This window comes from Ursus maritimus, unplaced genomic scaffold, assembly GCF_017311325.1.
Source record: "Ursus maritimus isolate PB19 unplaced genomic scaffold, ASM1731132v1 scaffold_19, whole genome shotgun sequence".
NCBI lineage: Eukaryota > Metazoa > Chordata > Mammalia > Carnivora > Ursidae > Ursus > Ursus maritimus.
This window is the reverse complement of record NW_024424341.1, coordinates 57,482,277-57,498,397: the sequence shown is the minus strand read 5'-3', so window position 1 is coordinate 57,498,397 and position 16,121 is coordinate 57,482,277. Positions and strand designations below refer to the sequence as shown.

The window sequence follows — 16,121 nt, the reverse complement described above, 5'->3', positions numbered from 1 at the left end:
CTACCTGGGTGCGGACAAACCAGCAACTGGAAACATTTCTTTTCAATCAATTTGTCCTGGACTCAAACCTGTGTTTCCTTGCCGGGCTATCTCCACCAGGTGGAAACAGCGCTGGCTGCTCTCCCTTCGTCTTCTCCTTGCAGATTTGATGATCGCTCTCTCCTCAGAAACACTCAGCTTCCAGAACACACTTGCCCAGTCCTCCTGCCTTCTGGCTCCCTGCCCAACCCGGATTTGTGGATCTATCTCAGGGCTGTCCTTGTCCCCGCGTCTTCTCCTTCTTCCAGAGGTCACAAAATGGCAGCCGGATGGCCTCGTCAGACCCACAAGCGGATTTTGTTTGGTCCTCACAGTGTTTTGTTGTTGTTGTTGCAATTTGAATGCCACTAGGTGGGGCAAGCACTCTGCAAGTTCGCCACAGTCCCCATCACTCCCTACTGTCTTACACCCGTCCGCTTCACGCATTTCCATCACCTGCCTGGTCCCTGAAGCCATCTGAGTTTTCAAAAACCCCTGTTACACACACTGCCCAGGAAACGTCACCCACTTTCCCTTCAACCACCTCCAGCATCTCCTGCTCCATCTTTTGTCTGCGTGAGAGCCACCTAGGGAGCTCGTTCAAAATGGTGATTCCCAGCCTCCCTCCTGCCCCCAGATTCCATTCAGCAGTGCCACGGCAGGGATGGTAAACTCAAATGCCTACAGGAGCCAGGCGGGCCACATAAATGAGTGAACTAGCCAGGCATGAGAAAAGTCGACGGCCAGAAATATAATCAAATTGTATCTTTACTGAACGATGGTGAATGCATGGAACAGAATACAAACATGTATGATACTGGAGTTTATATTTCAAATTCAAAATTGAAAAAATACAAATTGAAAAATAGAAATATTTAATTATTAAAATTTTTCTCTTTCATAATTCTTTTGCTCCTTTGACTTTGAAGCCAGAAGGCTGACCTCACCCACTTCCGCACCGAGAGGTCAGCGTCAGGCCTTGGGTGTCACGGTGGGACGGGCAGTTTAGAACTCAACCTTGAATCCTTAACTGGGAATGGTTATTTAATATGAATCAATTTTGTAACGGAAAACAGCTGTTTACAAGTGTGGGCGCCTCCAAACCCCGAGATTCAAGACAACTGCTGGAGACAGTTGTCGGGTTGTGTCTTCCAACGGCATCACAGTTAGGAACCAGCACTCTACCGCCCTGTAGTTCAGTAATTACTACTTGTGGTCTGCATTCACACGATCGACAGTAACCGACGGAGGCAAACTGGACAGTGTTAGTTCATTTTCACAAAGTCTGGACGCAGAGAGCCTTTGGGGGAATTTGGTCTTGAACCCCACCAGCTGGGTGAATATGCTCCAGGCCATGTCTTTTGTTTCTGGAAACCAACTGCAGCAAAGGAACTATTCCTTGGCAGGGGCTTCCCGTTTTTGCCAGGACTGGGCAAACACGATCATACATTCAAGTAGCTGTTCGTGAACATCTTTGCAGAGAACTAGTGTTCGGGGGGTGAGGGGGTTGTAACCTCGACCAAAAGTCCTTGATCAAACTTCTCAGGGGAAACAAGGTGTGGCCTTCGCCTCACTGGTGATGAACCAAGTCAACGGATTTCAACAGTTCAGATCCCTTCCACATCGCGTGACGACCAGGTCACAGACCTCCTGTCAAACACTTCGGGTCAAGGTCACCATCCACCTGCCCGTGGTTAAAGCACAGGAGCGTGTTCAGGATGTCCGCGGTGTGTTCTGTGTACCTTCTGAACACAACTCAGTTCCTGGTGATTGAGGCAACAGGCTGACTTGAGTCCTGGCCGAGTGTCGCCTCCTGGGATTGAGGCGTCCTGACAAGGCCCCCTGTGACACAGATTAGGTTACCACAATGGTCTGCAACTGGGCTTAGGAATTCTCGCCCGTCTGTGTATCTGTCAATACACACACAAAAAATAGCTCATCTCCCAGCGTCGGGCCCGCCTGGGCACCGTGTCACAGACTTCTTCGGTCGCATTGAAATTCTCCATACCACAAATAAATAAAGCTAACCGGGTGGTAAGAGTTCATGAGCAACGATAGAAAAGGCCACAATGGAGTTGACTCTCAAGCAACTGGACTTGTAAATCTTCTGGTTTTATCTTCGACTCATGGCGCAATGCAAACGCCCATCAGGCCGAAAGGATAGTCTCAACAGGCGAGCGTCTCTGTCCAGGACCCGCCGTCCTGCTCCTTCACAAACTCGCCATCGGTGGAAGGCTTTAACGCCCAGGTCGTGCTTTCCTCGTTACTCGAATGCTGCTTCTCGGACCTGCTTTCTTTCAAAGCAAACCCTACTGACACTTGAGGCCCTTTTTCAGTTCACTGAGTATCGCGTCTCGCATCTGTTCTGTGTACTGGTCGAAGCTCTTACTGTGCTTTGATTCGTAATGACGTCTCAGGTTGTATTCTTTCAACACAGATACGATTTTTTTGCATATTAAACACATAGGCATGCTCTTCACTTCCACAAAGAAATAGGCTCGCTCCCATTTTTCTCGAAACACGTGGCCCTCTCGGTCTCTCTTTCGTTTTGCCACTTTTGATAGAGACATGGGTACAAGAAAGATTTCACTTGCCTCTGAATGCTATCACAGGAACAACCACAGTGCAAGCCCAAAGGCAAGGACCCCCTGCCTCGCGGTGGGGGAGCCAAACGGGAGTGGTGGGGACTGTGGCGAACCAGAGAGCACACACCCCATCAAAAGGGGCAGCTCCAGCCCATTATTGCTAGGAGAAGGGCGGGCCCAGAGGTGCCAGAACTTCTGACGTGTCAGGAAAAGCCAAGGATGCAGACTGGGTGTGTATCTGTGTGTGTCTGTATGTGTGAGTGTGTGTGTGTGCGTGTGCACGCATGTGCAAATTATCCTGATTTTTACAACTAACTCGTTAGGAAAAAATGCTACATTTGCTAACACAGGGAAGGCCAAACAAAACTCATCTGTAGAGTGGCCCACAGGCCACCAGATTGCAACCTCTCTCCTGAGACGGGGTCCAGGAGTCAGATGTTAACCAGCGTCCCAAACAATGCGGATGCTGGTGGTCCAGGCATGGACCACGCACTGAGCGATGCTAGTCTGGAGTCTGACAACAGACAACAAGCTCCCTGCCTCCAGGCTGGACCGTCCTTGCACTGCACATCGTGTCTGTATCCAGCTGCCCTCTAGACGTCTCCCTGAGGACATTCTTGCCTCGACACACCCCAAACCTATCCCCTGCCATGTTTTCCATCTCAGGGACAACCCCACTGTCCACCCCATCCAAAGCCCTGGAAGGTCCGTCTCTGGGACCTGGGGCTGGCCTCTCCTCGCGTGTGATCTTGTCCACTCCCGTGGCTCCAACAATCAAACATATGCCATCTCCTAGGAACACATCCTGAACTCCCAACATGTGATCTATGGCTTGGACACTCCTTGGACCATTAGCACTACCGGCTCCTTCCCCCAGTTTCCTCACTCAGAGACACTCCACCACCTACCAGCACCCAGGCCAGGAGCCAGGGGCCAGCTCTGACCCCACCCCTTCACCCCCAATTCCTTCACATGGCATGCCAAGTCCCGACTCACCCCTCTTGCCCCCTTACTCGGTCCCAGCCCCTCCACCAGCCTCTCCCCTCCCCAGGCCACCACCCCAGCCTCTTCCCTGCATTCTTGGCCTTGTCTTGCCCCATCGCACTTGACAGCCCAGAGGCCCTGCCAGCCAGCCAACCCAGACCTGCTCCCTGCATGTGGCTTCCCCTGGCTCTTCTGCGTCCTCAGGACAAACCTTGAGCCACTCAGTTTGGAACCCGAGCCTCCTCCCAACCTGGCACCTGCCCACCTCTCTGGGTCCCTCCTTCCTCATGCCGGACTTGTACCTCTGAACATCCCAAGCTTTCTACTGCCCTCACGCATTCGCTTCTGCTGTCCCCACACCTAGATCACCACTTGCCTCCTTCCTTCTCGGCCTCGTCGACTCCCACTTCTCCTCCAAGACTGCTGAGCCCAGCTGGCTCAGAGGCCTCTCCCAGGTACCCGGCCTATCTCTGCAAGGGCACACGGTCCCCTGAGCTCTGCCTGCCTGCCTCCACATCCCACCCCCCGACCCCGGCCCAGAGCCAGGCTGCACCAGACTGCCTGACTCACTGCGGAGGCCCTGGAGTCACCAGCCCAGAGCCTCAGGGATAGCTGCTGAAGCAAGAACAAGGACAGAGAGGTCTCCCCCCAGGTCTCCTCCTGCCCAGTCCTGGGGGACGTCAGTGACGGGAGCCGGGGCGTGTGTTAAAAGGAACTTTATTGGGTGTCGGGGGTTCAGATGAGATCCATGAGGATGTCGTCCTCCATGACGCTGGGCTGCAGGCCCGGCTGGGGAACCGGGCCCCGGGGACCCCCGCTCAGCAGCATCTGACCTGGGGGGCAGTGGGGAAGGGACTGCATCTCCCAGTAGTCCCTGGGGCCCTGGAGGGCCCTGGGCCTGCTTTCTCCCTCTTCTTCTGGGAGCCCAAGGAAATGACTTTTCTAGGAAGCCCCAGGGGGACCCATCAGGGGCACCTTCTGGCCCCGTCTGGTCACAAATGTGTTGATTCCCATGAGCCTTTAGGAGCCCATCCCCCACATTACTTCTCTGGCCCTAAGACTATTTCCCATCAACCCTGGGACACACAGGAAAGGAATCACAAAAAGATCTTGCCCCACTGGGTCTTGATCCCCTGGGCTGTATTTTCCAGGAGCCCTCAGAGCCTCCCAAGAACCCTGGGGGAGGGGACCAACTACCATTCTTGAATCCAGGACTTCACTTTCCAGAAGCCCTTGGTCTTGAGGCTCTAGCCCAGGGGCTGCTGGGACACTCAGTCCAGACCCCTGCCCTCCCCGGGGACCTTCTTACCTGGCAGTGGAGCTCTCGGGGGAAGCTGTGTGGTCCAGGACTGGGCAGGCGGTGGGTGCAGGAGAGGGGGCCCCAGCTGGGGTTGCCCCAGGCCCTGGTGTGGTGGGGGCAACAGTGCAGGAGCCCCTGGTGGCTGGAGGTGGTGGAGGGAAGCCTGGGGTGGGGGCACCCCCGTCTGGGGCTGGGAGAACAAAGAAAGTGGCTCAGAGCCCCCACCCCATCAAGCAGACTCTAGCACAGAAGCTGCTCAGAGGACATCTCATCCAGTGGTTGCGGGGGGTGGGGGGGATTCTTTCTTCAAAGGAATCTTAGCAGAAACCCATGTAAGACAGACACAGGGGAGCCGGTCTGCCTGGAGCCCTTGGCGGGGCTCTATTCACACCCTCTGATCAAAGCCAACCTCCTTCCTCCCAAACAAAAGGACCAGAACCATCAGGGCCCAGGGCCCAGCCCCATGGCTCCCATTTGCCCCCCACCCCCAAATCTCACCGGAGGTGGGTTGAGGAGGAGACTCCGCAGTTGGGGGTTGGCCCCAGGGTTCTGAGGCCGAAGGATGGGTCCAGGAGGGGGAGGGCCAGGGGCTGCTCCAGGAGGACCTTGGGGGGCACCTGGGGGGGCCTGGGCAGCACCTTGGGGCTGGGGCTGTCCTGAGGCTGCAGAGGCCCCCACAGTGCCCTGAGGCTGGGGCTGTGGTGGGCGGAGCTGGAGCTGGTGGGAAGAGATGGGGGTGAGGGACGAGGCAGATTCCCCAGACTCCCTGGCCTCCGAGGTCAGGTCAAAATGACAGTAAATTTGGGGGTCTCCCCCGCCCTGGCCCTGACCCCACCAGCCGTCTCCTCACCAGATTCTGTGAGGGTCTCGCCTGGTCCTCCAGAATGGGGCCCAGCCCAGGGGGTGCCTGCTGTGCCCCCATCTGTATGGGACAGGGAGCAGGTCAGTGACTGGGGGTGGGAGTGGGGGTCCTGTGTTTGGGTGGGGGGAACCTTCTGAACCCTGAAGGGGAACCTGTCAGGAGCTAGAACCGTCTTTGGGGGTGGGTGTCTGGGAAGTAAACCTTACTTTCCCAAGTCCCCAAGAGGGGGCTGTGTCTCTGAGATTCAATGCAGCACTGAAAGGGGTACAAAGATCACAAGAAAATGTGGGGAAGGGACTGAACCCAGGTGGTCACGTCTCAGCCCAGGAGGGATGCTGGGGATCTGGCCACAAGCTCCAGGGCCCAGGCGGGCAGGGGTGGGTGCTGGGGGGAGGGAGGCCCCAGTCACTCACCCCACGCTGCTGCTCCAGCTTCTGCTGCTGGACTTGCTTGTGGTTGGTGATGACCTGCCGGATGCCATTGACGAAGCCGCTCTGGTCGTAGGGGATGAGGCCCATGAAGATCTTCTTCTTGGACGAGTACAGGAGCATGAGCACGCGCACCTCGCAGGGGGCCGTGTGTGGGAAGTGCACGCAGCCGGCCTGGCGGAGGATGCACACCAGTCACCCCTGAGGAGGAGGAGAAGGGGGCATCCAGCCTTCCCGGTTCTAGAAGGTCCCATCCTGCCACGGACTCACAAAGCCGTTGCCCATGATGCGGTAGAGGCCTTTCAGGGACTCCAGGTCCTTGTTGGTGAAATGGAACTGCACCATCCTCGAGTTCCGGAACAAAGGGCCCAGGGTGGTCTGCGGGAGACACACAGCCGGCATGCGGGGTGGGGAAGTGAGCAGCAGGGAGTCCAAGTGGGCAGGGGGCAGGGAAGGGACGAGGGAAGAGACTGGGACAAGCAGACCGGGAGGGGCGGGCGGTGCTCCCTCGAGCCACTCACCAGCAGCTGCTGCGGGATGAGCTGCATGATCAGCTTCTGGGGCCACTGCTCTGTCTTCCTGGGGGCCACGGGGGGAGAGGCGTCAGGAGGGTGCAAGCCCAGGTCCACCCAGCCCCCAGCCCTACAGTCAGTCACCTACAGGTTCTCGCCGTGATTCACATAGACCTGGCAAGGCAGCGATCGCGTCAGCTTGGTGTTGGCGTCCACGGAGGCAGGTTTGGGCTTCTGAGTGGAAAAGCAGCACGTGTCACAGCGAAAAAGGCCCCGAAGCCCAGTCGCCTCAACCTCTCCCGTTCTATCCTGGGAGCCCCGGAGCTCAGGATTTCCCCCAGCTTAAGTCCCACGAGCCCTGCGCCCCTCCTCCAGACCAGTGGTCCCGCAACCTCTGTCCCCTCCCTGCCACGATCCCCTGAACCCCCGTCACACCCCGAATCTGAGACTTTTCAGTGCTTCACTCGAAACACAATTCTTACTACCTCCCTAATCCCAAACTAAAGGCTTCCTTGAGACTCTCCTTAGGACCACAAGTGCCACAGCCCCACAGGGACCCTGGCCCAGCCGCACGTCCTCACAGGCCATGAGAACCACATAGCTCCTCGAGCTACTCACCTCCTGCCACTCGAGGACCCCGCTCCAGGCCAGGAGTTTGTTGGAGACCGACTGCTGCCCCCCGAGGGCCGGGGCCCCTAGCTGGGCCGGGGAAGGGCCGCTCACCCCGCCTGGGGCCACCGTGCCCGCCTGCCAGAGAGGAGCAAGGAGGGCAGTGAAGCAGGGTCAGACCACCTCCTGGGAGGGGTGTCCAGAGAGAGAGGCAGACCAGCAGGAAGAACAGAACGCAGGTTCCTTTCTCAACACCACTTGTCAGTGCCTGGCACCATAAATGCTCTGACTCCACAGGATCTGAGCACTCTAAGGACCCATGACGCCCGACTCCCAGGATCCCTTGGACTCCTCTGAATAGTTCTCCCCTGCTAGGAGCCAAAGCCCCACCATTCTGTCCCCAGACCCTCTGGTCTCAGTCGTCTGTGACATAAGCTCCATGAACTCCTGAGGACCCAGGACAACAAGACCCATGCACCCTTACACATTTAGGAAGGCAAATTGCTTGGCCTCTGCTCTGTGAGTAGCTGGAAGGAGTAGAGCAGCGGGGTGGGTGTTCCAGCACCTACCATGGACGGTGCCCCAGGTTGTGCAGGGGGGGCCAGGCCTGGGCCAGGAGCCACGGTGGAGACCAGGCTGGGCTGGGAAGCAGGGGGTGCCTTGGGGGCACCAGGGGGCCCTGGGGGTAGTGGTGGGGCCGGTGCCTGGCTGAAGGGGGGACCCACTCCTGGAGCAGCTTGCTGGAGAGGGTTAATGGGTGAGACTGTGGGAGAGACCAAGAAAAGAAGTGGGGACAGATGTGTAGAGAGGCCTGGATGACCCCAGCCCACCCCATATCCCCACCTCGGGACTCACAGCGTGGGCCCAGCCCAGCCTTCTGGTTCTTGGCAGCTTCCACTGCATTCTGGGCCGCCACTTGAGCTGCACTCAGGTTCCCAGGGACCTGGGAGTGGAATGTGATGAGGACTGCGCACCCCGGGCCGGGTGTCCCATGGGGTCACACCACCATGCCCATCCAAGGTGCAGCTATCCTGGCCGTGACATCATAGCAGGATGACTCCCATCACTCCACAACCCTCCACGGGGATGAGATTCTCTGGCCCCAAGAGTCCCACCCACCCTGGGGTCCCAGTGGAGACTCCCCATCACCCCACAAGTCCCGACATCCAGCTAGGTCTCTCCCAAGAGGCCAGAGCTCCCACAAGACCCCAGAAGCACGTCCCCTTCCTGACCACATCCATACCTGATACTGCTGGGGGACAGGGGGCAGAGGCTGCTGGGGGGCTGCTGAGAGTGAGGCACCCGAGGGTGGAGCTGGAGGCAGGGGGACAGGCTGCTTTGGCTGGAGGGGGCCTGGGGCTGAACCACCCCCAACTGAGAGCGAAGGATGGACGACGGAGCCCCGTGCGAAGGGGTTTGAGACAGGGGAGAGAAATCCAAGTCAGAGGGAGCAGAGGGGGGATGCCCCCCATTGCTCCACTGCTGGCACTCGGGCCTCACCCGGCAGCACGAGCCCCCGAACCAGCACCATGTGCCGGGGGTCCTGGCTCACGTCTGTTGGTGGCTGCAGCGGCTCCAGCAAGGCCGGGGGAGCTGCCTTCTCAAACAGAAGCCTCAGGGCAGGCAGCTTCCGGGGAGACACTATGGAGAAGTGGATCCCTTGCTGCAGGACAAGAGAGGAGCAGTCATGGTGGGGCCATCGGGGATGATCCCCAGGCTACCACACCCACTGGGGCATAAAACAAAATTCCCACCAGGCTTTGAGAAAAGTGACCCTGAGACCTGTATTAGCTGCCCCAGGGGATTCCGGGTTATAGTTCTTCCAAAAGGAGTTAGCAGAGCTGGTCACAACTCAGGAGTCCAGGCCCCAGCCCCCTCCTCCCTGAGCCCTGGGAGTCCAGCCCCAGCCCCACCCTCCAACTCAAGAATCCTCACCTCCCCTATCTTCTGCACGAGACTCTCTGTCGTGTACCCAGAGTACGTGGTGCTCTCGACAGCAGGGAGCAGGTAAGGGGGCGAGTTACAGATAAGGAGGCAGACACGGTGTGTCTGGCCGCTGCCAGGGAGAAGGAAAGACGTGGAGCAGGTAACAACATTGGCCCTGAGAAAGGACAGCCCCAGCCCCAGCAGACTGCAAGTAGTCCGCCCCACAGGAAGTCAGGAGTAACAGCCCCATTTTACAGCTGAGAACACTGAGGCCCAAAGAGGTTCCTGACTCCAAGCTGCCCAGCAGGCAGGGAAAGCAGGAGGCAGACCCAGAGCAGGCTCCTCTTCCCAGTGAGGACACCCAGACCAGGCGCTGGCCAGGGGCACCTCCTGCCTCCCGCCCGGAGCGCTCAGGGCTCAGAGCCCACCCACTTCCCTGGCATGAGGCAGTGGGTAGACTCCTGCAGCAGGCAGAGCCAGGTGGAAAGAGACACCGGGGGCCCCACAGGCCAGGCACACTCACATCTGCTCCCGCATCTTCTTGAAGTCATCGAAGAGCTGCAGGGCCGTGCTGAGGCCTTCTGCGATGAGGCTGCAACTCTCACCACCCCCGCCCATGAACCTGCAGGGGGTGAGGCTGTCAGCCCCCACGTCCCTGTGGCACCCAGGGCTGCCACCTCCCAGCCCCCAGGCCACAGCTGAGAGCCTGAGCCCACCCTCCTCCCCACACTCCACCGTGCACCTGGGCACAGGGACACTATCAAGTTTCCTGCTCTATCCCCAGCACTGTCACAGCACCAGGCCTAGTGAATGTGGACAAGGGCTGTTTGTCATCTCTGACGGAGTCCCTCTGGCCAGAGGTCCTGCCAGAGCACGGAACAGGGAAAGGCCCAGGACACCTGGCCTATGATCTCATCCCGTGTCCCCATCCCTGCACACCTCCCCTCAGGGCTGGCTTTAAAGCTGGCCCTGGCCTCAGCCCACCCTCCCAGCCCAATATGGGGGCCTCCTCTGTCCCCCCAGTGTCAAGGGTTGAATTGTGTCCCCATCCCCAAGAGATGTTGAAGGTCCTAGCCCCCAATAATCCCAGAACATGACCTTATTTGGAAATGGGATATTTACAGAGGTAAGGAGACTACACTGAGGTCACGGCGGGGGGGGAGGGGGCTAATCCAATATGATCCATGTCCTTATGGTCAAAACAGGGACATGTAGATACAGAGACAGACATGCTCAGAAGGAAGACAACGTAGAGACAGAGAAAGAACGCCATATGGAGATTGGAGTGACACTACACAGGCCAAGGATGGTCTGGGGACACCAGAAGCTGGAAGAGACAAGGATCTTCCCCCACAGGCTCCAGAGGCAGCATGGCCCTGCCCACACCTTGATCCTGGGCTCCTGGATCCTAAACTGTTGAGTCACTGGTCTAAGCCAACCAGTTTTCCTTTTTTTTTTTTTTTTTTTAAGATTTTATTTATCTATTTGAGAGAGCGAGCGAGCACACCCACGCGCACAAGCAGGAGGAGGGGCAGAGGGTGAGGGAGAAACAGGCTCCCGGATGAGCGTGGAGCCAACACAGGCTCAATCCCAGCACCCTGAGATCATGATCTGAGCACAAGTCAGACGCTTAACCAACTGAGCCAATCAGGCGCCCCTAAGCCAACCAGTTACTACGTCGTTTTGGCAGCCCCTGGAAACTCATACACAGACTCAGGTTTCTCTTCCATCTGACGTGCAGACAGGTCACCAGTGACCACCCCACATGGGGCGTGGCATGGGGACGACCTCTACAGGAGTGCAGCTGCTGTCACGACGATTCTTCAGGTCAAATGGTTGTGAGGCTGACTCTTGGCCGCAGGTACAGTGTGCAGACTGGGCCCCTCTCTGGGAGCTTTGAGGGCCCTGTCGCCTCAGGAAATGTGTGTTAAAAAACGAATGGCTAAAGGTTTGGGGCGGGCTCAGTCGGTAGAGCATGCAACTCTCGATCCTGGGGTCGGAGTTTGAGCCCCATGTGTGGCATGCAGTTTACATACATACACACGTACGTACATACGTAACAAAGGGCTGCCAATCCAACTACGTCCATTAAGGTCAGAATAAAGCCAACCTCTCAGCTGGGCATCTGGGGCCCTCTGTGCCCCGGGCTCTGCCCACCTTCCTGGTCCATCCTCCTCTGGGTATAAGTCATCCAGAATGTCTCATGTGTCCCTGTCTCCGTGATCTGCCACATAACCAGTCTTCTGCCTGTGCTGTTTGTCATGACCACACAGACCCCTCTTCTGGCCCAGGAGGAAAATCCCTGCTTACCTATCCTATGACCCCCCCTCAACCCCAGCCTAGTGTCCCCTCCTCCGGGAAGCCTGCCTCAGCAGCCACCTGATTTTAGGGCCCACCCTCAATCATATCACATGTCACCAGATACCGTGATTGTCAAGCTTCCCTCCACAGCGCCCCTGACTCCCAGAGCCAGGGTAGCCTGCAGCGAGGGGGACCAAATGGTCAGTCCGAGGCATCTCTAGCTAGTGTCCAAGGTGCTCGAGGACACACCGGGCCTCCTGGACAAGTGAGCCACAGCAGCTCGATCCCTCTGCTCCCTTCCCAAGTTCTCATGCCAATTCTTAGTTGTGGGCTCTCTCCCTCTAGGCCCTGTGGGCCCCACTGCTGCTCCTTACCCCACCCCCTGCTCCCAGCCCTCCTCTTCCTTACCACCGAGACTCTGTTCCCACAAGAACTTGAAGGCCAGAGTTGTGGGCCAGACCCCAGTGAATGAACTGACCCTGCATCCACCCTGCCACGACCTTCTATTCCCGAATAAATCAAACCACTATTTTCATGAGCCTTTTTGAGCCAAAAGTGTCCTGGCCCAAGGCTGGGGGGGGGGGGGTTGGAGCAAATACAGAGCAACTGCTTCATGTGTGCAGGTCTCCTTTTAGGGGCATGAAAATGTTTTGGGACCGTGTGATTGCACAGTGTAAACACACTAAATGCCACTGAATTGTTCACTTCAAAATAATCACCTCTGTTATGTGAATTTTCCCTCAATTAAAAAAAGCAATTTATGAGGGAAAGTGTGATCGACCAATCACTTTGAGATCCTGAACCTTGTTTTTTCCTTCCAGAGCGGAGGCCGTCTGTTAGGCGTTCAGAGAGATATGTAACATGTATTTTGTCCAGGAAATGAGAAAACGCTTGAAAAATGGGGAGCAGAAATAAAATCTGGCCAGCTGCAAAATGTTCTGAATACCACAGAATTTACGATAAGCCTTAATTCCAAATGAACCCCTCAATGATGCAAATGTGAAGATGAAAGTGGCCCAGTGCCACAGGTGGGCTCGGACTCTTACTGCTTCCCCGGCCTCTTGCTGATGCCATTAACCCCCACACACCCCGCCAGTCTTCACAGCCCACTCTCATGGGGTAATGAGCCCTTGGAGGCCCCCGGATGTACTGGTCAAAGTGAGTCACTGTGAACAGCGACCAGGCTTGACCCACCCGGCTGGCTGCCCTGCTGTGGACACGAGCTCCAAGAGGGCCAGGATCTGGCCTGCCTTATGTCCCCAACTCCTCAGGGCCCAGGACAGTTTGCTCCACAAACATTTGTTGAAGGACTGAAGGAATGAACGAACGGACCGTCACAGTGCTAGGGAGAACACACTCAGGGCTCCTTTTCCGTCTACCCTATTCTTTCTGATTCTGGGTCACACGCTGTAGAGAGGAGGGGAAAAAAAACCTGGCCCTCTTGAAAGAAAGGAAATGGAGCATCAGAAAGAAATCTTCCCAAAGCAAGGACGTTTCAAAAATCACACTGCATGCTTTGTTCCTTAAGTTACAGACCTTCCGGGAGAAGATAAGATTTCTTCCCCGAGTGCGAACAAAATCCACAGACTTTGTGATCTCTGTGCCGGACCACCCGGCAATGTCACAGAAAGTGAATTTAGATGGTTACACAGGACTTGGTACAACAAAGACCACTGCCAACATTTATCAGCTGATTGGGAGGATTCCACGGTGAGCACACAGCCTACAAAGCTTTTGCATTTGGCTAAAAGTACAGTGTATTCTAAGCTGATTAAGGAAGAGGTGTGGGTATGTGCTGAATGTGCTCAGAAAGCATTTCCCGCTTATCTTCCACACGCTTTGGAAAGACTTATTTACTTATCTATTTTTAAGATTTCTTTTAAAGTTTTTATTTGCTTATTTAAGTTCTCTCTACACCCATCGTAGGGCTCGAACTCACAACCCCAAAATCAAGAGTCGCATGCTCTTCTGACTGAGCCAGCCAGGCGCCCCTGGAAAGTTTTAAATAAGAGGGCTTAACTGCTTGTCCGGACATGTCAACACCCACCAGAAGGTTTGGTTTCTTGGTGATTATCTTCTCCATGGCTTTCACTCATTTATTTACCGTCAAGGTCTCCTGAGGCCCTTTGGGTGCCAGGCCCCAGCTGGAAACAAAAAAGCAGAAGAACACCAGGGACCTAGACATTCACAGTCCAGAGGCATGGGGCTGCGACAGGGGAATAGCTCAGAGTGGCAGGGGCAGAGGAGGGAGCGACTGGCTGTTTGCCAGCGTCAGGGAAGGGACATCGGAGTTAGGTCTTGCAGCTTGTAGTTCACCAGGAAGAATCAGTGAATAAAGAGCATCCGAGCGTTCATTCACGTACTCTCTCATTCCGCACAGTTCTCCTTAGACCTCCTTGGTGCCAGACCCTGTGCTCAGTGCTAGGCACTTGATGGACATCACACTTGAACTTGGGCCTCAAAGAGCCCCCACTTACCATTACTCATGTACTATCCTAGTACTTCTCAGCTGGGGTGGGTTTTGTCCCCCCAACTCCCCACCCCAGGGGACACTTGACAACGTCTGGAAACATTTTTGTGTGTCACAGCTTGGAGGTGGCTCCTGGCATGGGGTGGCTAGAAGCCAGGGAGACTACTGAACATCCGGCAGTACACAGGACAGCCCCCCACAACAGTGAACTATTTGGCCCAAAGTGTCAACAGTACTGAGGTTGGGAAATCCTACTCTGTCCTGACTACTAGCTCTAATGACCATGAGGGGTCATACTTGGGTGTCAACTTCCCAGTGAACGTGCAGCACCCAGTCCAGCATGGACAGCCTGGAACAAAGCAGGCACTCAGCAAACACTTGCTGCACAAACGCATGAAGAGAACAGCCATGAACCAATACTGTGTGGTGAACTCTAACCACAGACCAGACCCTGCACTAGGCAGGACGAAGGCACCACATGAAGATGAGCTCCTGTGAGCCTCCCAACAGCACCAGAGATCCGGACCACCATTATCCATTCACAAACCAAGAGCCCGAGACGTGAAACAACAGCGACCACTAACACAGCACTTAATACATGCCAGGTGCTGTTTTAAGTAGTCACCAGTTCACTTAATTCCCAAAAAATGCCCATGAGGTCATGGTAGCCCGGTCCCCCAGTGATCCCCACCTCCTGGTATTCACACCCTTGGCATTCATCTCCCCTCACGCTCCTCGCACTGAACAGGACTGACTTCTAGACCAAACAGAATATGGCAGAGGTCATGCCGTGTAACTTCCAAAACTTGATCATAAAAACCCTCGTAGCCTCCTCTTTGCTCTTTCTGTTGTGTTGCCTCGTCTGACATAAGCCAGCTGCCACGTTAGGAGGACACTCCGCAGCCAGAGTGAGCCACCTTGAAAACAAATAGGCCAGTCCCTTGGATGACTGCAATATGACACGACCCTGAGCCAGAACCATCCAGTTATGCCAGTCCTGAATTCCTTACTTACAGAGATGACATGAAATAATCGACGTTTATTATTCTGAGCCACTAAGTTTTGGGATAATCTGTTATGCAACGAAGAATAAATAATACAATATATAAATAAGTACTGCAACATCCCCCTTTTAAAGGGATAGGAAATAAGCTACATGAGGCACAAAGGGAGCAGGGACTCCTGGGTCTGCGAGTTCTGTTGTGGTTTGGCTGTGATTTGACCACAGGCTGTTTGCACCCGCACTGAGCCTGCAAAGGGAACATTCCAAATCCCATCCAAAGCACAGAGGGATCTATCCTGGCCTAGGCCCCACCCCCCATGCACTCAGGCCTCAAGGAGCCCATCTGAAAAAGGAAGACTGGAGTACAGATGAGAAACAGCCGACAGAATGTGGAGAATCAGGCAGAATGTGGAGAACCTCACAGTACCAGACAGTCGCTGGAGCTCAACAGGCCTCCCAAACTGGGAAGACTTCTCTACTTCCACAGGGATGGCAAAACTGCTGAGCACACAGAACCCACCACAGAAGTGATTTATGGACAAAAACAATCCCTCTCAGCCCTTTCAGCCAGCCAGTGTGAGGGATGGTTCCTGAAGCTCAACCCAAGCCGCCATCCGTTCATGATCCCTCACAGGGCCCCCCAATCCACCCGAGCACCAAAAAAAAAAAAAAAAAAAAAAAAAAAAAAAAGCTCACTTAATGCCATCGAGCCAGGTGACAAACTCATAGGCGCTGCTGGTGGGAGCGTGACACTGTACGTAGGACTCGGGAGCGCAGTCCACCGTGTTGAACACCACGAGGCTGTACTGGGTCCCCCCATACTGGGAGGAGAGGACAGAGGAACTTTTCATCTGGGACGCCAGTCCAGCTCCCTCCTCCCTCAGACCAGGAGTCCGGTCTCCATTTCCAACTCTCTCAGACTCGGAGTCCCGTCCCCAGCTCCCTCCTCCCTCAGACTCAGGAGTCGGGTTCCCGGCCCCTCCTCCCTCAGACCAGGAGTCCGGTCCCCATTTCCAACTCTCTCAGACCCGGGAGTCCCGTCCCCGGGTCCCTTCTCCCTCAGACCCGGGAGCCCCGTCCCCCGCCCCTCCTCCCTCAGACTCAGGAGTCCGGTCCCCCGCCC

The 16,121-nt window shown here is 55.9% G+C and overlaps 1 protein-coding gene across 2 annotated transcripts in view; it reads right to left on the bottom strand.

Moving 5' to 3' along the window:
* Positions 1 to 770: 770 nt before the first annotated feature.
* Positions 771 to 16,121, bottom strand: part of MED25 (mediator complex subunit 25) — a 15,729-nt gene continuing 378 nt past the window's right edge. Inside the window, exons 3-18 of one of the 2 annotated variants that reach the window (XM_040634320.1) lie at positions 15,695 to 15,819; positions 9,748 to 9,846; positions 9,234 to 9,354; positions 8,799 to 8,961; positions 8,542 to 8,672; positions 8,154 to 8,241; positions 7,868 to 8,061; positions 7,308 to 7,436; positions 6,838 to 6,923; positions 6,699 to 6,756; positions 6,448 to 6,555; positions 6,163 to 6,351; positions 5,738 to 5,809; positions 5,386 to 5,604; positions 4,897 to 5,077; positions 771 to 2,572 (exon numbers count right to left, since the gene is read on the bottom strand). In XM_040634320.1, the coding sequence (XP_040490254.1) occupies positions 2,328 to 2,572; positions 4,897 to 5,077; positions 5,386 to 5,604; positions 5,738 to 5,809; positions 6,163 to 6,351; positions 6,448 to 6,555; positions 6,699 to 6,756; positions 6,838 to 6,923; positions 7,308 to 7,436; positions 7,868 to 8,061; positions 8,154 to 8,241; positions 8,542 to 8,672; positions 8,799 to 8,961; positions 9,234 to 9,354; positions 9,748 to 9,846; positions 15,695 to 15,819 (2,208 nt within the window). In that variant the 3' untranslated portion in view covers positions 771 to 2,327. Of the gene's footprint in view, positions 2,573 to 4,288; positions 4,421 to 4,896; positions 5,078 to 5,385; positions 5,605 to 5,737; positions 5,810 to 6,162; positions 6,352 to 6,447; positions 6,556 to 6,698; positions 6,757 to 6,837; positions 6,924 to 7,307; positions 7,437 to 7,867; positions 8,062 to 8,153; positions 8,242 to 8,541; positions 8,673 to 8,798; positions 8,962 to 9,233; positions 9,355 to 9,747; positions 9,847 to 15,694; positions 15,820 to 16,121 lie in introns of those variants that run through there. The other variant, XM_040634321.1, reaches the window with a different exon arrangement.